General features: G+C 38.9%; 1 protein-coding gene across 1 annotated transcript in view; it reads left to right on the top strand.

The window, feature by feature from the left end:
• GADL1 (glutamate decarboxylase like 1) overlaps nucleotides 1-23,338 on the top strand; it is a 564,135-nt gene that overhangs the window by 220,034 nt on the left and 320,763 nt on the right. The window contains exons 4-5 of the mRNA XM_073678031.1: nucleotides 12,172-12,262; nucleotides 12,844-12,950. Of these exons, the coding sequence (XP_073534132.1) occupies nucleotides 12,172-12,262; nucleotides 12,844-12,950 (198 nt within the window). The remainder of the gene's footprint in view (nucleotides 1-12,171; nucleotides 12,263-12,843; nucleotides 12,951-23,338) is intronic.

Here is a 23,338-nt window from a genome sequence, read left to right as displayed (position 1 = left end):
ATGCGGGAAAGAGAAAAAAAAATGGAGATCTTCATTATTCCTGAAGAGATCCATCCCCTGCCCCTCCCCCTGCCCCGCTGTACACTCAAACTGCGTATTAACATTAATTTTTATCATTACTGAGAAAAAATACAGTTATGATTTTGGTGCACGAACAGTTATCGAACATAACCTCGAACAGTCGAATTTTTTTCAAATCGTTCGTGTTCGCCGAACGGCTCGAACACCGCCCAAAACAGCTCGAATTTGAGATTGGCGAACAGTTCGAGTCGAACAACTCTCATCTCTATACATTACAAGTGAAATTAAAGCACATAAACTAATGAGCAAGAAGAACATTAATAAAACGCAGCAAGTAAATCTCTAATAAAGCACAACAATAAGATTGACAGAACCCGTGCCCTGTGCTGGAAAAAGTCTGCATCCCTTAGAACCATGGACTCCTCTCCATGTGCCTTGGTTCAACAGTCTTAGAGCAAGGGCAGCTCCTGACAAGATTCATCTCAGCGAGTGTAAACATTGAGGGGAATATTTTTGGAAAAGCATTCTTTAGGCCTCATTCAGACGTTTCACATACATGTTCTATTCGTGATTTTCTGTGTATCCATGCAGACATCACAGAGACATGTTATTTTTTTTCTGGCATTGTGGATGAACAGTACTAATTACAAATAAGTGAATAAATTTGAGTGGAATTATAATTTACTCAAATTTTACAAAAATCAGAATGCACCAAATTGCAGATTTTTTTTATAATTCACGTCTGTGTGCACTCAGCAAAATGGCAGCCAATGGCCATCATTTTTCTGAACTGTAACTGGCCATCAAAATGGCTTCCACGTCTCCTGTCTGGTCCTCGCTGCATCTTCAGATTGCTGCCGCTCGCACTGAAATCCACAGTCCTCTAACTGTCACGCAAGGTGTGGGAAAGACTTAGTGCAACACAAAGGGAAGAGGGAAGAGGGAAAGGGAGCCCAGACTCTAGGGAAAGGGGGAAAGTGGAGACCTGCTAGGTTGATCTAGCGTCACCCTGTCTCCCCTAACGTCCCTGTATTGGCTCTTCACCAATCGCCGCACGAGTGCCTCGCCCTGTCTTTCCCTGGCGTATGGCTAAGGCTAGGGAAGGGAGGAGATGAGCACTAGTCGATCTCCACTAAACACTAAAGACAACAAGGGTGGACAAACAGGGGAATTTGCTTAGCTTTAGACGAATCCAGACAAATGCGCACACGTCCTCAAGCTCCAGAGAGGATGAACTACTGCTCTGCTAAAGCCTTCACAAGTAGTAATGAATACCCTCGGCACCTCCCTCTGAAACACAGCAGGTATTTATACACCCAGGCAGGATGTTACTTAGCCAGAGGGAGGTAGCCACTGGTCCTACAGACAGCCTCTAAGAAGATGTCTCTAATGCCAAATATAGAGATCTCCTGAAACCAACTGCAGGATGACTGTCTGTCACCTCTGACACGCCGTGACACTAACACTGGGCCGGGAATTTTGGCTTTGATGAAGCCTGGTAGGATTTTGTACAGGCACACAAAAGGTCATGGCGTCATGACATCTCTGTGTGCACTATGACCTTATTCACACATGCATAGAACCCTTCCACGCCTCTTAAAATTCAGAGGTCCCAGTCCAGTGTGAGAGGCACAGGGTTTTCAGTGTGAGCAACAGCGATCTAAAGATGCATCAAAGACCAGACTGGTGGTGGAGGGGAGCGGAGGGGCTGGATAGATGAATGGTGAGGTGATAATAATAAGCATTTTTTTTATTTTTTACATCTAACGTTTATTATGCCCAAAGCATGAGAGACATTAAATCCATGGAGAATAACTTCTCTATAAATCTAATTTCCAGGGAAAATCTATGTGAACCACCAAATTCAAATTTTGCCTGATTTGCTCATCTCTAGAACAAGTCTATGGGTCTGTGAAAATCATGTGTATCACACAGATGCTGTCAGTGTGGCATCCCTGTGCTGTTCGTGATTAACATTGCAAAAGATAAACTTTGTAATTTATTTAACTGTACATGAAAATAACTGATGAAACACTGATGGTAAAAGTATGTGGCAAAACACAGCTGTCTGAATAAGGTCTTAAGCAAACAAGATGAGCCTAATTTAATAAGAGTAGAGATGAGCGGATTGATCCACAAAGGATCAAGTTTGGGTCGAATTTCTTGGAATCTAAGAGGTAAGTTTTCTCCTTGCTAAGAGTGACATGTCAGGTCTGGAATGCCAGTATGAGGAGACTTAAACGCCTTGCATGCTCCTCTGGGAAATTAAATAGGCAAATTGTCTCTTAAGAGAGTAAGAGGACTTAAACTCTAGTGCCACCTAGTGGAAGTAGCAATCCTACAAGTCAATATCGACCCTTTAATGAGCCTTGCAACATGACCTAGGATAAAAGCCAAATCAGAATCTCAGTTTGCAGACACAGTGTTTTGGGTTATTGCCCCTCATCAGTGCAAAGAATGAGATCTGATTTGGCTGAGTGAGAGGCTAAGACTGGGATCTAAGGGGTAAGTTTTCTCCTTATGGAGAGTGACATGCCAGGTCTGGCATGCCAGTATGAGAAGACTTAAATGCCTTGCTCTTCTGGGAAATTAAATATGCAAATTATCTCTTTAAATTTCTTGAAATTCATGGCTCCATGTGAATTTAAACAATTTGAGATTTAATTTGCGATTCACCAAAAAAAACCTGCCCAGCACAATTTCCCACACTGTTGAAGCATCAAAGAGCAGGTTAATGTTTTTTTGGGTGGCCGAGCAGGCTTCTCCATAATGTCCAGCAGCTGTTAAATCACATCTCAGTTTATAAGGCAGTATTTTCATACATTGTACAGTAATGATGCTTAGTACACCACTGGGTCATCAGAAATCAGTGGTTCCCAGTGGAGTATGTATGACAGCGTTGGACTCCATATCCAGATCCACCGGGTAAGTTAATTAGACAGGTTATATTGAAAGAAAATGTATTTTTCTGGTGCTCTCTCTCTTTTACTGTACATCTTCCATGCAGCTCCATTTTTTAGATCAGCACAAATTTAGTCCCTTAATTTTTGGGGAAATTTCAGTGAAGTTGGCGAATTCGAATTTCAAATGATCCGCTCATCTCTACATAAGAGTCATCCTTAATAAAGTATCCCTTGCAATATGTGCCTATGACCATATATCAAATACTCTATTGCTGGTGTAGATTTGCATTTTAATTTGCATCACTTTCTAGCATAAATTATAATATATTTATAGGCCTATATTTAGCTAAGCTTGTATAGTAAGTTTGACTTTACTAATCATCTCTGATACAGATTTATATATTATCTTTAGAAACAATGTTCAACTCCATTTGATTTTACTTTAGCTAAATTACTCATAAATTAATTATAGAAACTGTGGCTGAATGTGTTTACAAGGTCCAGGCTTTACCATCAGCATAAGAAATGCATGTTATTTGCTAAGTATGAAGAATGATTACTGATAAGTAGCATTTCATATGTCATCAGCAACAAGCCGTGAGTGATGAACGGTAACGGATGAGTTTTGAATGGCAAGTGATGATGTGTATGTGACAAGGGAAGAACAATGTGTAAATATGTGAAATTATTATTTATGCCAATGGATAAAACGTGATGAAACCAATCATCAGCAGATTTCATTTTACTGCACTCTCTTGTCTGGTTTTATTCATCTAAAATTACTGGATCTCCATGCTATTAAAGAAAACAATGTTGACCTTCTATCAGTATCCTAATCCCAAGAAAATAATATATGGGGGGTTTAAAAAAAAATCAGTAAAGCCCCAGAGACAAGACAAGACGACAGATTCCTAAAGATAATAATTTGCCAATTTTATTGAATTCCAAAAATAACTATTTTATTGGTCCAATACAATAAGCCTATATCTATCCATGGTTGCAGACTACAGACAAGCCCTTTATAGTCCTTGTTCTGGAAAATTCACTGAAGTCAACCCATAAATTCAAATCATTCTAAATAAGCTTCAGTCTAAATGGAAGATGCCCCAAAAAGATGTTTATTATGCTCTGATATCACTATAGACCTAAAGGAATAATAATGGAATGGGAGGAAATGGGATTAAAGGAATAAAATATTATAAGGCTGCCCAGTCTTCCCCGCTCTCTCTCTCTGATGTTTGGATCTTCTGGCGTTGTCTAGGCCTCAAAGCATAAAGGGCGCAATGCAAGTCTATGAGCTGGGTCATTCCACACAATCACGTAGGGTGCATTACATGTCATTGACAACAAAAATGCTTGTCACTCACCACGTGACAGCATGAGGCATTGTCTGTATGAGTGAAGTACAGTGGCAGAACAGGGGGAGGTCGGCCCAGGATAGGTGAATATAATCTTCTATTATTTTTTCAAACCCTTCCCGGCCCTCACAGGTATCCAGAAAAATGGCATCTGGCTGGCAACTAATTTGCTAGTTTCATGCAAATCAAATGTCGAAAAACTTGGGTTCTGGTAAATCTAAACTTCGGAAAATTCACAAGTTTGATTTATTTTGAATCAATTCATTCAATTGTTAGCACCCAGTTGTTATAATTTTCATAAACTTTTAATATGAATAACAGAGTTAAGAGTTAAAAAATAAAAAATAATTATGTGGAATGCATGTATTCACTAAAATAAACATGTCAGGACAACAGGTTGTCTTTAAAGGGAATCTGTCACCAGCTTTTTGCTGCCTAGAGATAGCAGCATAATATAGAGACATTGACCTTAATTCCCGCAATGTGTCACTTACTGGGCTTCTTCCTGTAGTTTTGATATAATAACTGTTTTACCAGCAGGAGATCATCACTAGAGGACTAGTAAACCTGCTGCTAGATAGTCGAGCTTATTCATCAGTGCTGTATAACTCCACCTGCACTGTTGATTGGCAGTTTCCTGTGTACACTGTGCATGGGCAGAAAGCTGCCAATCAGTGGTGTGGGCGGGGTTATACAGAGCTCAACATTCAGAGAACGCTAGATTTCCAGCACAAACATCAGAGATTTTATCAACATGACAGTAAGCCGCTCCATAAGTGTTACATCAATGGAATCAGGGTCTCTGCCCCCACATTATGCTTTTCTAAGATGGGGTAGGAAAAACCTGGTGACATTCCCTTTAAAGCTCTGTGGCGCACTTATGCTATTGCTTAAAATTATAGAGCTCTGAGTATATACTGAACACTAAGTTTTATGGGTAGCAAAACCCACAGCTAAGTGCTTGTTGAAAATATTTCATTTAATGATAAATCATTATTGTACATCGTATACGTGATGAACATAAAAATGAGTAACAAAAGATGAGGTGCACACCAATGATCAAATGTGTTTGCATTTGTATTTTATGTTTTGACTTCACTCGCTTATATGTGATAAATTCATTGGAACCCGATAATCTGGGTATTTTGACAACACGGACAAGCGTTATTTGTTTATTTCAGGGCTTTTTCACATTTTGTTCCAAATAATGACGATGAATTGACAAACAATCTTCTTTATTTAATTCTATTGACTCATTTATTCCTCTGTTAATGGGAAAAACTGACCCTGTGCTAGACGGCCAGAGTTGATAGATGAAAGCTAATCTGGGACACACGAATTTGAAGTGACAAGGTTAATTGAAAACATGGCAGACTGTATTTATATTTCAATGCATTAAATCTTGAAATGGCTGTTTATAAAACTTTGTAATGAAGGCTTCACATTCATCTCTTTCATTTGGCTCTCACTTTTATTTTCTTGTAGTAGTACAAGATGAAATGTTCTGACTATTCAGAGCATTTTCATATACTGCAAGATAATGGGTCATGTCCACAACTTTAGTGTTTCTCTATTATTGCAAAAAAATAAGGATTTGATAAATAGATGTTGAGGTTTTTGCTAATAAATAATCTTGTTTAGTTACCTTTTTTAATTTATCTATATAGAGACGTTTTTGAGGTGTATGCATACAGGCTCAGACTGGCCCACCGGGGAACTGGTGAATCCCCCTGTGGACCCGTGTGCAATAGTAAACTACTCCCCCCAATATTAGCAGAGGTTGGCCTAATACATTTGATTCACTATGTACAGACAAAGGGAGCATCTCATTTTTCATTCATCAAGCAACCCAGTTTATTATCATATAAATAGCATAGGCAAGTTGGTTAACCCTCCGTCACATACAATATCGGTTCTAACGAGTTCACATACAATGTGACTGTCAGGCGCAGGCTAGAAAAATACCTATAATATCTAATGTTTGCAATTTCAGTGCTCTAAAAGTGATCAGTGACCTTCATAGGGATGTAATAAAAGAGACTACACATAATCAGGTGCAAAAAAAAAACATTTACTTAACATAAAACTAATAACTGAAATACAAACATTTCAAAACTCCCGCCAAATAGTCCCCAGTTCGACTCTGTCCAAAAACTTTACAAAGAAAATTTATGGAAACAAACTTAATTTTAAGGTACCTTAAGTACTATTAAACACATATTCAATCAGAATTAGATCCTGAAGTTTCCCCAGAAAAATTACACTTGCAGAGCAAAGAGCAAGAGTTACACATCATTTTTGCATGTGTCAGGCAGATTGCATTATGACATTTGTGACATTCATAATTAGAAAGCCTTCTGATTCCGCTTTCCGTGGTGCAGGTAGTGCATCTTCTTCTTTTGGGAGGTGGTGCAGGTGGTGAATTTTCACTATCATCTTCTGGGAGGAATCTTTTGAGCTGAACTTGAAGGCGAGAGGGGATACCGATTGTTTTCATACTTCTCCTGCGTAGCTCTCCAAGCACTAGTTCATGGGCCAATTTTTTCAGATAGAATCGACTACGGAGTGGTTCAAGCTTGTTTTCAAGGTAAATTACTTGTGAATTTATACCACCCAAATTCAACATAGCAAAAAATATGACCATTGGCCAGCGTTTGGTGTTTCTGCTGACGTTGAAAGTTGAGCACATCTGATCAGCTGTATCAACACCCCCTTTGGTTGCATTATAAAATGTAATTATCTCCATTTTTTTTTTGTGCCTCAGTCCCAGGATCGATGGCATCATCATCATGAAGTGTTGATAGAAGAAGTACAATTTTTTTTGCTTGTGGTACATAGGAAACCAAAACCTTTCCACTATGGAATGCAAACATACTGCTGTACTATTGTCTCCCTTTCACACTTACAAACTGTGTAGGCAATTCTTTTTTATTTTTTCTTACAGATTCGACATATGAAAGCTTCTGCATTTTCAGATAATCAATCAGATCACAATTTGAAAACCAATTGTCAGCTGTTATATTGCGACCCGATCCAAATAAGGGCTCAGCCAGTCTTTTTACAACATCACTGGGTTTGTTGCTGACACAGTAAGGACCTTCTGGTTGTTTTGCTGCATAAACTTCCAGGTTGTAAGTGTAGGTCTTACTGGCATCAACAAGGGCATACATTTTTATTCCATATTTGTTAGGCTTTGATGGAATATATTGACGAAAGGCACATTTACCACGAAAACCAGGGAGCATTTCGTCAATAGTGAGATTCTCCCCAGGGCAATAACTTTTTTTACAGTTTTCAACAAATTTTTGGAATATATCACGAATTGGAGCAAGTCGGTCATGTGTTTTATGTTCGGTTCGGGTAGTTCTGTCGTCAAACCGAAGGCAGCGAATTAGAAGCTTGAATCTGTTTATGGACATAACAAGGCCAAATTTTTCAACTCCATCCCAATCTTTACTCCAAAGTTCCTCCAAACTTTGTCTATTTGCCCTATAAGCTCCTGCAAGGTATAATAATCCAAAAAAAGCACGCAGTTCTATTTCATCTGTGGCCTTGATGGTTCTGTTGCAGATGAACTTGTCCTTTATAATGTCTATATATTGGTTGGTATATGTGACAATAGAGTCCAGAATGTCATCTGTGAATAAACTATTCCAGCATTCAACTGCAGTTTTTGCATTACTTGCAGTTCCTATAACTGCAGGAAGGTGAGTAATAATGTTTTGAGGTTCCCTATGTTTTTTCTGGAGTGGCTTCTTGTTCCATGGGTTTTTTTTATCTTTTCCCATATAATAAGATTCTACATCTTCATCCTCATCACTGTCACCATCTTGCTCTGTTTCAGAATCCACTTCACATACTTCCACCTCATCATGAGAATCAATCTCACTTTCCTCTCCTAAATCCTCATTCAGTGTGGGGTCTGCATCATCTAACAGCATGTTTGTTATTTCCTCAACATCAAGGTTTTTTGATAAATTGTACATTTTCCTCTCCATTTCAGCAGATAATCTGAAGCAAGAGAAGGAATATGTGTTAGGGAACTACTGTATATGCCTGAGCAGCACACTTTCTTTTTTAATCTGCCTTATTTCTATGAAATATCCTCACACTTTGTGCTATACATTCATAAAACAAGCTAAATAAACAATTGTGATGAATAAAAACATAAAATACCAACCTTATTGAGTGTGACGTGTTCACATACAATGAGCCTGAGAGATTAGCGCAGTTATATCTGTCCTCCTGAAGCTCTGCAATCCAACTGTGGTATGAGGTTTCACAGAGCTGCTAGAGACAGGAGACTACCTGGAGGGAGGGGATTTCCTCACAATCTGGTGAGGAAGGAGAAATGAAAGTAAAGGAGATGTGCCTGTCAGGCCTATTGTATGTGACGGAAGGTTAAAGAGGATAATGTAATATTTGCACGCAGCTAAACAGTTGCCCCACAGAGTCAATGGTACAGGTGAGGCCTTGCCATCCCAGTCTGACACTGTATTGCACATTACCAGAAACATATTGTAAGCCATATATAGTCCATGTGAAGTGTAGTCTATCAGACAGATCCTAAATACAAGAAAAAAGACAGAGGCGCTCCCTTGTGTGAACCCACTCAGACTGACATATTGGAGCCGATTGTGGACAGGCTTACCTAGATAAATTGCACAATCACAGGCACAACTCTGGTATAGGCAGACTGCAGAACTCGTCATCAATCCCAGCAGAAATAATGGAATCCAAGGAACCAGAAAAGAAAAAATTATGATCTAAAGGCGCTGTCTCACCAGATTAATTTAAAATAACTGTTTTTATTAATAAAACAACGCGTTTCTAGAGTGGACTGCTCTCTTCATCAGGTACAAATAAAAACATACATACAGAGTGAACTGAAATCTTAGTACATAAAACGAGGTGTAAGTGTTTAGATTCATTAACTAGTTAAGCCTTACCATGTAATCACTTTTCAGTACAAAAATATACTTCCAGATATTACACAGAGCGGTTAACAATAACAAACAAAAATCAATACATCTCTATTCAACCTATATGGTCTATACATTCAGGAACTAATGTGGACAATTTAAAAATCCAGAAACTTTCCCTATTCACTAATCTTTGATATATATTAGTATGACTAGCCAGTTTTTGTTCTATTATAAGCGATTTATAGACGACTTGTTTTTTATTTAGATCGGTACATTAGAAGAGGCAAACCACTTTCTCCAAGAGCTAAACAATAATAAATGGGGTCTGAAATTCACATCCACCTTTTCCCTTACCGCTATTGAATTCCTGACTATTGTGGACTATATATACTGGACTATTCGGACGTGCATCCTTTTTAAACAGGTAGATGTAAACAGTTACTTTGACTTCACAAGTAGACATCTACCCGGTTGCGTGAAAAATATACCTTATGGCCAATTTTGGCAGATTCGTAAAAACTGTACATCTGAAGTTGATTTTTATAATGAATCCAGGATCCTAAGGGATAGATTTTTGGAAAAGGAATACCCCAAACAACTTATAAAAGATACCTTTGAAAAAAACTATAAGGTTGAAACAAAAAGATTGTATAGTTACAAGATCTGAAAAGTAATCCTGTTTGGGGAATATTAGATTCTAGTTTAGTTTTGTAACAACTTTTAATAAATCATATAGAAAAGTGAAAGAAACTCTTAAAAAATATTGGTTTATTCTGAATGGAGACCCCATTTTATCAAAAATTTGCCTGAGGATCCTGTTGTAGTATATAGGCGAAATACAAATCTGAAAAACATAATATCACCCAGTCAAATTAATAAGAAAATCAATTATGGAATAGGGGGTTATAAAAATGAAGGGACTATTCTGGAAACTTGTGGAACCTGTAAATGTGGTAATCAGAAATGTATGAGCTGCAAATGGATACACTCAGGTAGAAAGCAATTTGTATCAGTTGCTGCATATGAAAGTTTTTTAGTAAAATGTTTTTTAAAATGTGACAGTTCGTATGTAATTTATGTATTGCATTGTCAATGCAAATTGCAATAGATGGGAGGGAACACTACACCAATATATTTCAGGATGAATAAGCACAGGTCTAATATAAAAAATTTAATTTTGAATCACAGTTTGTAGAGGTATTTTTTCATGTACATGATAAAAACTCATTATAATAGAACAAATAGTGGCTAGTCATACCTAGAGATATCAAAGATTGGTGAATAGGGAAAGTTTCTGGATTTTTAAAGTGATTACATGGTAAGGGTTAAATAGTTAATGAATCTAAACACCTACACCAGGTTTATGTACTTAAAAGAATACAATTCACTTTGCATGTTTGTTTCATTTTACCTGATGAAGGGAGTGGTCCGCTCTAGAAATGTGTTGTTCTATTAATAAAAATAGTCATTTTAAATTAATCCGGCGAGACAGCACCTTGAGATTGTCATTTTTTCTTTTTTTGGCTCCTTAGATCCTAAATAGTCATGCCTGTAAAACCATACAGATGAGAGTGTAGTTGGCTGACAAGCATGCTTTGCTAGCTCCACATACTTTACCCTTCTTGCCCCCTAACATCCATAGTCAGGGGAAGTCTCAATACTCACAGATTAGTTGACTAAGCTCTGATTAAGACACAACTGTATCAATGTAGCATACCTTTAGTGCCCTGAAAAATAATTGCTTTTTTTTAATTAAGTTTTTCGTAACCTGACGATCAGTACGATGAGGGATGACAAAATGGTATTTATCCTAGGTTAAAGCACAGTTGGAAAATAATGTTGCATAAATTTTACAACATGATTCTCCTTTATATTGAAACCTTATACCCTTCCTTTGTATCACATGGATAAAATGTGGAATCTAAAGAATTATTTCGGTTCATTCTGTACTTGTATGTACCTCTGACGTGATCTGGACTCTGGAGACACACAGAATTTTTTTTTAAGGAAAAAGTGCTATGTCTTATTATATGCACTAAAGAAGAATACAGAAACTCACAGAAGCACCATACGCACTATACTCCATTAGTATGGCTGTGTTCTCAAGCTCCAGAACTTAATATTAGAACAGTGGTTCTGAATCCATGCTTGAAATACTTTTAAGCATACTGTTGTGCTCAAGAGTTAACATACCCCGGCAGAATTTTTCCTTTCTTGGCCTTGTTTCAGAGAATATTAATGATAACAAAAAAAAAATTTCTCCACTCATGGTTATTGTAGTTTGACAATAAATGGCTTCACCCAACCAATAACCACGAGTGGAGAAAAAATTTTTTTGTTATCATTCATATTCTCTGAAATAAGGCCAAGAAAGGGTATGTAAACTTTTGAGCACAATTGTACCTTTTTAAAGGGTATTTCCAAGATTAGTAAAAAAAAAAAAGTACAGTGCTGCACATCCATGTGACCTCTGCAGTCCATCGCTATCCTCAGAGGTCTTGTGACATATTTGCATATATCACTGCTCTGGCCAATAATTTGCTGCAACAAAGAAGAAATACAATAGTGGGAAACACAAGAACACCAGAGCAATAACACTGGATGGGATTTAATTGGTGAGTAATTTTTATATTATCGTATTCCCTGCGCAGGTAAAAAAAAAAATTCTGGATAATCCCTTTAAGGACACACAGATTTCTAAAATAATGGGAAACTGATACTACACTGAAGATACAATTGCTGGCCTAAATGATATGCTGTAAAAGTTAACTACACTTCATAAACCTTGACAAGTAGTATATAACATTATTATTTATTACCTAGTTGTTGTAAGCCATTATTGATGTGCAAGCCTTAACTTATAACATGCACAGCAATCTGTCTAGCATGCTTTTCTTGTATTAAAATACGTCTATATAACCTTAGTCATTTGCTTGGTAGCTCATACATTTGTCTTGTTTTAAGGTCATCCAAGATTCTTCAATCAGTTGTATGGGGGAATGGATCATTACTCTTTAGCAGCACGTTTTATTACTGAAGCTTTGAACCCAAGTGTGTACGTAGCATTATTTTTAATAGCAATTAAATTGATGCACTGATCCATAGAGGGAGTGTTCATGTTCCATATATTAATGCAGTGAATTTCATTAATTTCTTTTGTAAATATTGCTTTTCTTGGCCAATAAGTAATTAATTCTGGACGGCAAGTCAGAAAGCTATGGCAGGTGATGGGGCATAATCGACAGCATAAAGTGATCGTTTTTTAATTTCATTGAACCAGTAGTTTTGAGGTAGTGGCATAAGATTAAAAAAAATGTTTAACATTTTTTTATATTTTTTTTAAAGAGACAGTGATACTCTTCATTATAATCTGTGTTTGATTTTGAACCACAGCCCAATTCTTAGCAGCAGTACTGCTCATGTAATAATTAGAATTTTTATTTCTATTACTTTATTTCTCAGCACTTTCCAAAAATTTACCTTTTTTTCTAAAAAATAGTAGACCCCATTTTTTTTTTTAGCTAAAACATATTTTAAAAAGTAGAAAGAAATGTAGTGTGAAGAAATTAATGCTTTGTAAAAAGTAAAGATGTAAGTTTTGGCAATATAAACTTGTTTTTATCTTTTTTCATCTAGGTACACTTATGAAGTATCCCCTGTATTTATACTAACTGAGGAGGCTGTCCTGTTGAAGATGATGGAATTTCTAGGTTGGAAGGAAGGAGATGGCATATTTAGTCCAGGTATGTCTCTCAGGTTACTCAGAGGTGCAGCTGCGAGAGGTAGCGTGCAGCTGGGTGAGGACAGTTCTTCTACTAGGGCATGTGGGCCAACAACAAATTTTTCCTTTTCCTGCATATTTAGAAACAGCAAAACTTTGCCAGAGGTGAAAGAAATCCTATATATTGCTCTGGTATGTCTGGAATATTGTTTTTAGTCTCAGGTCTCATCTTTTTTGGAGATCCAATTGAGCTCTGACATTGCAAGTTTTATTATTTTAGATGAAAACTAGAACTGCATGCTGAGATATTTTACCATTAAAACATAGGATATTTTGGATGAACCCAGTGGACCCCATTATAAACCATGAGTGTCATCTATAGGCATTGCACAATGGATGTGCTGTGGCATTGTGCCTTTCAATATAAGTGTAAGCTACAACGCAGGTGTGATTAGAGCATTGCTTCTTACATGATGGGAACTAAAGAAGAGCAGTATTTCTTTCATATTATGGTTAGAGATGAGTGAACTCAAACTTTAAAGTTCGGGGTTCGTACCAGAGAGTCAGTGTCTGGTGCTAGACAACAATCACGGACTTCTCCCGGAAGTCCGTTGCAATGATCGGAGTTCCAGGGGAAGTCCGTTGCAGAGAGAGATATTTTACAGCTCTAAAGTTTGGCCCTCATTTTTTTTTAATGGGGTTTCGGTCCTGGTTCAAGTTTGGGTACAGTTCTGGTACCCAAACCGAACTTTGGAATAAAGTTCAGGTTATGTACCAGAAAACGAACTTCCACGGGTCCACTCATCCCTAGTTATGGTCATACTAATAGAATGTTCTGTTATGTTCACACTTCCAAGCTCATAGACTGATCTTTTTTGTAGCCCATAATAGGCCTGAAGTGTGGCAAAGAATATCTAAGTATGAAAGGCATATAATTATTGATTCCAGTAATCTTTTGTGGCATCCTGTATCTAGAGTTTTTTTAAAAATTGCTATTTTATTAGTAGAATAATCAAAAATACACAGTGCAAGATATAATACAGCTCACGTGTTTCTATCGTGTTCACGCACTTATTCACAGCAAACGACCAAGAACAAACGGGTGTGTCTGATTACACTTACATCAGAAAACCCATTCATTATGATCATTAGAACAAACCACATTAAGACATTTATAATGGCAGAAAAAACTGTCATCAAAAATAAACATGTGTATTATGACACAAGTCATGACACAAGTCAGTAATACATGATATCCCACTTCAAATTTAAACCCATAGGAACAATTGTACTAAGACAGTAAATTGAAAAAGCTACGATATTCAAAAGAGCCTTTCTTATATCAACTCTACACACGTTTACAAACAAGTTAAATGCCATAAGCGCAAATGCTATTAGTCCTCCGATGATGCATGTCCGTAAAATGTTCAGCAGCACCAGAGATATTATTGTGTTTTTGAATATTAAAAATATCTTTAAATTGATTAAGAATCCTAATTTCTAAAAGTTGGCCTGTATAGACGACATACAAGAGCTTATAATTGGTGCACTCAATAATCTATAAAACATTAATGGGGTTATTCTGGAGTATTTCATTTTTTTATGGGCCTAAGAACTTACAGATAGGAAGTTGCTAACTAACTGCTTGTTATGCCCGACAGAAATCTCTGCCACTTCAGAGCAGTCATGGACAGTGTAGCTGCTTCTCTTCCACTTTCCTCTGTTGACATGGTGAAGCCATGCTGATAGACAGCTTGCTTTCCGCTGCATAACTGCAAGTAGCTAACTGTCAATCAGCATAACGTCGTCAGTTACTTCCCGTTTACAGAGATGCCCAGAAGAAAATGAGCTGCTCTGTTGACGTATAACAGCAGAATCTCTGGCAGGAGCGTTCTGTGACCGTTCTGAGCCAGAGTTGGGCAGAACAGGTAGGTAATTAGCAACTACATGCCTGTCAGTTCTGAACCCCATGAGAAAATAATAAAATATTCCCAGATAACCCCTTTAAAAGAATTGCAATCGATATAATGTTGAATTACAGTGCCTTGAAAAAGTATTCATACCCCGTGAACTTATCCACATTTTTTCACGTTACACAGAAAGCATCTGTGAACAGCAATTTTCAAGTTTTGACACAGATTCTCAATGAGATTTATGTCTGAACTGTGACTGGGCATTCAAACACATGTGTATGCTTTGGTCTAAACCATCCATTGTAGCTCTGGCAGTATGTTTAGGGTCGTTGTCCTGCCGAAAGGTGAAAATACACCCCAATGTCAAGTAATTTGCAGCCTTTAGCAGGTTTTCTCCAGGATTGCCCTGTATTTAGCCCAATCCATTTCCCTATCACCTCTGACCAATTTCCCTGTCCCTGCTGAAAAAAAAATCCATACTGTATGATTCTGCCACCACCATGTTTGGCGGTGAGTATGGTGTTTTCAAGATGATGTGCAATGTTAGTTTTCTGCCACATATAACATTTTGCATTTAGCTATAAAGTTACTTTTTGGTCTCATCTGACCAGAGCACCTTCTTCCAAATGCTAACTGCATAGCTTTTGCAAACTGCAAACATGATTTCTTATGGCTTTCATTTTAAAATGGCTTTTTTCTTGCCACTCTTCCACAAAGGCCAGATTTGTGAAGTTGATGACTAACAGTTGTCCTGTGGACAGATTCTCCCACCTGAGCTGTTGATCTCTGCAGCTCCTTCAGTGACCATGGTCCTTTTGGCCGCATTTCTAATTAGTGCTCTCCTTTCTCGGGATGTCAGTTTAGGTGAATGACCACGTTTTGGTAGGTTTGCAGTTGTGCCGTATTCCTTCCATTTTTGAATGATGGATTGAACAGTGCTCCGTGAGAGCTTGGACTATTTTTTTATAGCCTAACCCAGCTTTACTCTGTCTTCTCCACAACATTACCCCTGATCTGTCTGGTGTGTTCCTTGGTCTTCACTATGCTGTTTGATCCCCAATGTTCTCAAACAAGCCTCTGAAGCCTTCACAAAACAGCTGTAGGTAAACTGAGAATAAATTACACACAGATATACTCAATTTACTACTTATGTGACTTCTGGAGGCAAATGGTCACTCAGGATTTTATTTAGGTGTATCAGACTATAGGTGGCTGAATACAAATGCAAATCACAATTTCAGATTTATATTTTTTAAATAATTAAATGTATTATTTAACTTACACTTCATTAAAACGTGCTACTTTGCGTTGGTATATCACAAAACGTCCCAATAAAATACATTTAAGTTTGTGGGTATAATGTGAAAAAATGTGGAAAAGTAAGCAGGGTATGAATACTTTTTCAAGCCACTGTAAAAAAAGCATTATAAAACTTGAAATTAAAAGTTCCTTGCACTTTTTATTATATTGTTACATTTCACAGGAATTGTTATCAGTTCTCAATTAAGAAAATCCTTTGTTATACAACCAAGTCTGTTTCTTTTGCTTTGGAATATACTGACTAGGTGATAATTTGTTGCCAATAGTAGTGGCATGTTTAGAGAAAATTCTATACCCATTGCTCAAAATTAATTGCAACTTCGAATCCTCATTTAGAGCTGGTAAGTAATTCAGAACCATGCTTTTTATTTTATTTAACTGCTCAGTATAAGTCAAAGTCAGTATTGGTTTGTGTATATCATTCCTTGAGATTATTGAATGAGATTTATGAACAATAAGATCCTTATGCTCTTTTCTTTCGACTGTATAAGTAGTCAGTTTTAGTAGTCATGTTGGATATCTTCCACCAACCATTAGTCTTTGTTGTATTTTTTTGTGATTCTGTCGCAAAGGTTAGGTCAGATATACAATTACACTTTACACATGTCAATTCTCCCACCAGTATAGACTTTCTTGTAAAACATGTATAATCATGTAGAATTGTATTCCTGGCAGTTGTTATACTATATATAGAAGTACGAACTAGGTTTATAATTACCCCTTTCAGATGAAAGTCCAGAAATTATATTTCAACTGATGTGTAGTAAAGGTGAAAGAAAGATTATGGACTTTTCAATTAATATACTTAATTCTCAGGTACAGCAAGTACATCTCCAGGTTAAAATATCAATCATTACAGAAAAAGAATGGTATTGACCAAAAATTGTGAATTATTCCCACCAGTACATTGTTAAAGAGAACTTGTCACCTCCAGAAACACTATTACCTGGAGATCCACTGGTAATCTGCACAGAATATCATTTAGGCTGCGTGCCCACGTTGCGGATTACAAGCGTTTTTGATGTGGAATTTCCGCAGCGGAAACGCTTGTAAAACGCTAGGTAATCCGCTCCCCATGGTCCCCAAGGGGATTCCGCAAGTTCAATGCCCACGCTGCGGATTTTTCCACAGCGTTTATGCTGCGTTCAAACATCCGCAGCATGTCAATTAATTTTGCGTTTCCGCAAGCGGAATTGCCTTGAGCTATGCATAAAAAGCGCAAGGCAATTCCGCATGTGGAAAACGCGCGATAAACGCACGAAAAATGAGCGATAAACGCGTGCGGAATTCCGCATGCGTTTTTCCGGGAGAGGACTTGCAGAAATGAAGCAGAAATTTTCTGCTTCATTTCTGCAACGTGGGCACATAGCCTTATAGCATACCTTGATGACTTACTGGAGCAGTGGCTAGAGGGAGAAAAGTAAGTTATATTCTCCCTGCAGCCACTCGCTTTCAATAATTGGGCAGTGCGGGTGACTCGCCCCCTGGGCCTAGTGTGCACATGTAGTGGGTTACCCGGAAACTGGTCTCTGGGGGATGCTTGGGTTTGTAGTCTCCGTGGTGGCGACCCGGTCCCGTGGCTCAGGGTGGTCAAACCAGTGGCAGTCTATTTGTAAGGTTTTAATTTAATTATCCGACTACGCCACCCGTGGATTGCGGTCAGTGCGGACAGCCGCTGCAAGGCAGACCGCTGGGGCTGATGGGGTATGCAGCTGAGGTAGTGTGAATCCCCACGGGAGGAGTGCAGCCCCAGGGCAGTGAATGTGGATGATGGGAGTGATGGTGCGCGGGAGTCCCAGCACTAGTAGTGCTGGTGCGGCGATGAAGCAGGAACGACTCAGAGTCTTTGCAATGCAGTTCAGGGTCTTTACTGGTGATGTTAAGGCAGACCCTCCCGGGAGTACTGGCTAACATAAGGGGCCTGGTCAGTCTGCAAGCAAACAGGAGCTCCCCTGGCCAGGTGGAGTTGTAGGCCTCCCCGTCTATCTGCACTCTTTCTGGCTACCTTGCTGTACGCGGGTAGAAGTAGCCCACGTCCCTGAGTATGCCGTGTGGTGCTCACCCGTATGGCTGGTGACTTGGGGCCTTCTGTTAGCCTCCGCTCTTGGATGGCGGTGCTGGTCCCTTCCTTGTGACTGAGCCTCCGGGCTTCTTTGTCCAGAGGACCTGGAATCCCCTGCCGGCTGGTTTCTCCTGCTGGGTGGATATCACTCCCCACAGCCTCGGGCTCCGGTGTCCGGTTATCAGATTCTTCTGCCAGGGCGAGCTATATCTCTGCTTAGCTTCCAGCCCCCGGTCTTCTGCTCCTAGCTCCTACAGAGCTCCTGCTGTAACTTTCCATCTCCAGGCTCTGACTCAACTGACTAATCCCGCCCCAGACCCAGTTTATAAGGGCAGATTCCTCCCCTCCCAGGTCTGGGCAGGAAGTGTTGCATGCTTTAGGGCTCCTGACCAGAGAAACCTCCCACCTGCTCTCAGACGTAATATTTCTATTACTGTGGCAACCAGACCCCTGGCATACAACTGCTACAGTCTCCACTCACTGTGGAGAATATAAAGTGCAATTTGATTATGGCATTTTGTAATCACTCTCCTGCACCTTTACTGACAGCTTGCTCTGCTCACACACATGCAGAAACACAGACTACAGAGGAGGCCATCAATCAAAATGCCGGGAGTGATTACAGCATGCTTACAGTATGGTGAGTGGCTACAGGTATAATATCGCTTAATTTTCTCCCTGAAGCCTCTGCTCCTTTAAGCAAGAAGGGCATGAAATAAACTCTATTTACCTGCAGATTTCCACTACAGTATATAGCATTTTTGGAGGAAACAGATTCCCTTTAAATTCACAAGACAAGGGGAATATTAGTCCGCCTCTTATACGCCTTGAGTTTGAATAGTGGGCTCCACAAATGTAATAATAAATAAATAAAAGGGTGCTACAAAAGGCTATGCAAAATTGAGAACTGTGAGAAGCTAGAAAAAGCTACACTGCAATTGAGAGTGTACACCTACATGACGTGTAAAAGATTAAACATGGTTTTAATGAGTATCAAAAATAATGCTGACAAATAAACGGATGACAGAAATAAAAACAATTAAAAGAGAATATGTAAATAGCAGAGGGATATGATAATCCAAAATCATCTCCAAAACACCAGGCATACGTGAATGTAATAAATTATGTTATGGGTAATGATACACTCATATGCAAATAAAATAAACAAAGTTAAAAAGTAAACTAATAGATACATGAATAAATAAATTAATAGATAATAAATCAGTAAGTTATATAAGTGTTATAATAATAATTGAAACAAATATATACAAAGGCAATCAATGAAAAACAAAATATAACCTGCAGGTGGAGCATCGATATATGAATCCCAGCAAATGAGAGACCAAGAGAACATGCAAATATGCAAGAAAATGCCTGGAAGAAGAGACCTGAACCCTGCGAGTATCGCTACGTAACGTAGCCTTGTTAGGTGTCTTCATCATACTCCCAACAAAGCTACATTAGGTAGCGACGCACGTTGTGTTCAGGTCTCTTCCACAAGGCATCGTCTTGCATATTTGCATGTTCTCTTGGTCTCATTAGCTAGTATTTATATATTGATGCTCCACCTGCTGGCTATATTTTGTTTTTCGTTAATTGCCTTTTAATATATTTGTTTCAATTATTATTATAGCACTTATATGTCTTGCTGATTTATTTATATATTATCTATTAATTAATTAATTCATTTATCCATTTATTTACTTTTACACTTTGTTAATTTTACCTGTATATCTGAGTGTATCATTACCCACAACATCATTTATTACATTTACGTATGCCTGGTGTTTTGGGGATCATCTTTGATTATTATATGCCTCCCCTGTTCTGATATTTACATATTTTCTTTTATATGAATTTATTCTTGCCCTCCATTTGTTTGCCAGCATGATTTTTGATACTCAGTAAAACCATGTTTATTTTTATTTTTTTACATATCATTTGGGTGTGCACTCTCATTGCTGTGCAACTTTTTTCTTTTGTTTCTCTGAGTTTGAATATGCTGATTCTGATTCTTAGTCATGTTTGGCCATAGGACACCCTATAGGCTGTTTCTCGCTATCCTTCCTTATTTTCCATGCCTTTTTTCTATTTCCTGATGTTTATTCCCATGTCATTCTTGATAGTATCTAGCCAGTGGCACTCCCCTGTTTCCTTTCGATGACTGATCATTCCAAGTAGAATCTCCCTTTCTAGTGAATTAGCCCTCATCACATGTTCGAAACAGGTCTGTTCCTATTTGGTAATCTTGCCTTCCAGGGACAGCTCTGAGTTTAAATAATCAAGAACATCTTAATTGGTGATCCTAACAGTCCTTTCGTTTCGAAGAATTCTTCTCCCTCACCACAATCACAGAACACATAGGCATCAATTTTTCTTCTGTCTACTTTCACGAATGTCTATATCTCACATTCATGTCGCAATTGTCAACACATATGTCGGAATTATAGTAACCAGTCTTTGTTTGATGGTGATTGAGATGTGCTTTTATGTCCTTATTTTGTCCATGCTCACCATGGATGCACGTCCCAGTACTATTTGACACTTGATCTTTTCTGTCATATCGCTACTGTGATTAATGAGGAACCAAAGGGAAACAAAGCCATTGATCATTAATATTTATTCATTGTTGATCTTTATATGGACTTCTTTTTTGGTGGTAGTCTTGATTTTGGTCTTCTTGATGTTCATGTAAAGTCTCATCTTCTCTCTTTCTTTAATCTTTAAGATTAGCTTTTTCAAGTCCTTCTCACTGTCTGCTATGAGGGTTGTATCATTTGCATATCTTAGATTACTGATGGTCCCATTTTTACCCCAACACTGGAATCATCTATGTCCAGCTTCCTCATGATTACTTCAGCATAGAGGTTAAAAAAAAGGAAAGTGAGGATGCGTCCTTGTCTTGTGCCATTTTTGATCTTGAATAGTGATGAGCGAGCATGCTCGCCACTGCTCGGTACTTGCCTGAGCATTTTAGTACTCGAGATGCTCAGAGCTCGCCGAGTACTTTCGAGATGCTCAGGCGGGAGCTCGGGTCCCTGTCCTGCATGTCTGGCGCTATTTAGAGCACCAATCATGCAGAGATTGTCTATCACTCACTGTAATGCCGCAGCCATGGTGGTTGTGGCATTACAGTGATTGCCCAAATCGATGGGAACAGTGCTCATAGTGAAACATGAAAAGCCGGCAATTCATGAGCGGCATACACCGGTACCCGACAATTTAGAACAGAAAGAATAGAGCATCACACATAGATTAGATAGATAGAAACATGTCAGTCACATATATAATAAGTACAGTGACAGTGTTGGTTACTGTACTTGTCATTTAGTGTTAAAATAAAGGATTTATTTTAAAAAAATAATAGTGTTTTCATGCACCCGTCTCTTTAAAAAAGCCGGCCGGCAATTCATCATCTGTACCCGACAATTTAGAACAGAAAGAATAGAGCATCACACATAGATTAGATAGACAGAAACATGTCAGTCACATATATAATAAATACAGTGACAGTGTTGGTTACTGTACCTGTCATTTAGTGTTAAAATAAAGGATTTATTTAAAAAAAAATTGGTGTGGGGTTCCCCGTAATTTTAGTCTCTAGCGGAGGTTAAGCAGACGGCTGGGGCAGATGTTTGAAGCCTGGGAAGGGGGTAATACCCACGGAGCTTCCCAGGCTACTAATGTCAACCCCCAGCTGAATACCTAGCCTTTCCTAGCTATTAAAATGGGGGACCCCCCAAAAAAAATGATGTGGGGTCCCCCCTATTTTAATAGCTAGAAAGGTTAGGCAGACAGCTGGGGGCTGATATTAATAGCCCAGGAAGGGTGCCATGAATATTGGCCCCCTCCCAGGCTAGAAACACCAGCCGTCAGCAGCCCCAGAAATGGCGCATCCATAGGATGCGCCAATTCTGGCACTTAGCCTCGCTCTTCCCACTGCCCTGTAGCGGTGGCAGTGGGGTAATAGGGCTGGGGTTGATGTCAGCTTATAATGCCAGCTGACATCAAGCCCAGGTTAGTAATGGAGAGGCGTCTATAAGACACCCCCATTACTAACCCCATTGTGAAAGTTAAAAAAAAGCACAAACACCCAGAATAAAGTCCTTTGAAATAAAAAATTGAAATAAAGACACAATTCTTTATTGTTCTAAATTAAACCATACTTACCATCACGCCCATTCCAGCTGAAGCTAACGATCTCCTGCAATAAAAGTAAAATAATAAAGCAACATCATCCTTACCTTTCCATGGTTCCCACGACAGCTGGAAGATGGTCTTTCATCTCAGATGTTACTCCCCCCCACCGCGGGGGGGCTCGACCCACCAGCGGACAGGCACCAGTATTGGGAGAGGGGGGCTGGCCGTCAGGGTCCACCGCGGCTCTGGCACAAAACCGGCGACACGGAGGTGGCACGGGCAGGAACGGACTGGTCGTGTCGGCTTCTCACTTTTTGGATTTTAGAAGAGCATGACATGCCTATATCTGTGTCTCCCCCTCCTTTTACTCCTCCACCTCTTTTCTTTTCGCATGACTATATGTACTTGTCACTTTTCCATGTGTTAGTTATGTCTTCTGAGCAGTTTGTCAGCTTTTGGACACCTTTGAAGGTGTTTTCTATGTGTTTCTATGTGTTTTTGTTTGCCTGCCATTGGTTTTAACGGTGTTCGAAGGTGTTCAACGAACAGTTCGACGAACAGTTCGGCGAACACATGGGTGTTCGACGAACCGAACCGAACTCGAACACTACGGGGGTGGCTCAACACTACTGATCTCCTCCTTTGGCCTTGTTCAGATCCTCCAAATCTTCAAACATAGTGCTGTCAGTACAGCGCTTGGGACTGGTTGAGCAGATCCACAGGAATATCATCGATGCAAGGTGCTTTGTTGTATGGCAACTACCACATCACCCAATCCACTTCACTATCCAATTTGTCTGGTTCTGGCTCCTCTTGGACCATATGCTACTCATGATGGTCAATTCTGCCACTGGCATATAGTTACATGGAGTTTCTTGGTGAATGTTTAATGAGGTAGGTCACCAGGTCTTTCCACAATCCATATCACTTAGTCACACAACTGCCACAGTTGGTATGTCATGTATTACCACTCTT

Source organism: Phyllobates terribilis, unplaced genomic scaffold, assembly GCF_046119375.1.
Source record: "Phyllobates terribilis strain yellow unplaced genomic scaffold, ASM4611937v1 Scaffold_4__5_contigs__length_816908805, whole genome shotgun sequence".
Lineage (NCBI taxonomy): Eukaryota > Metazoa > Chordata > Amphibia > Anura > Dendrobatidae > Phyllobates > Phyllobates terribilis.
The sequence above is the reverse complement of the archived record's forward strand: the minus strand, read 5'-3'. Positions and strand labels throughout refer to the sequence as shown.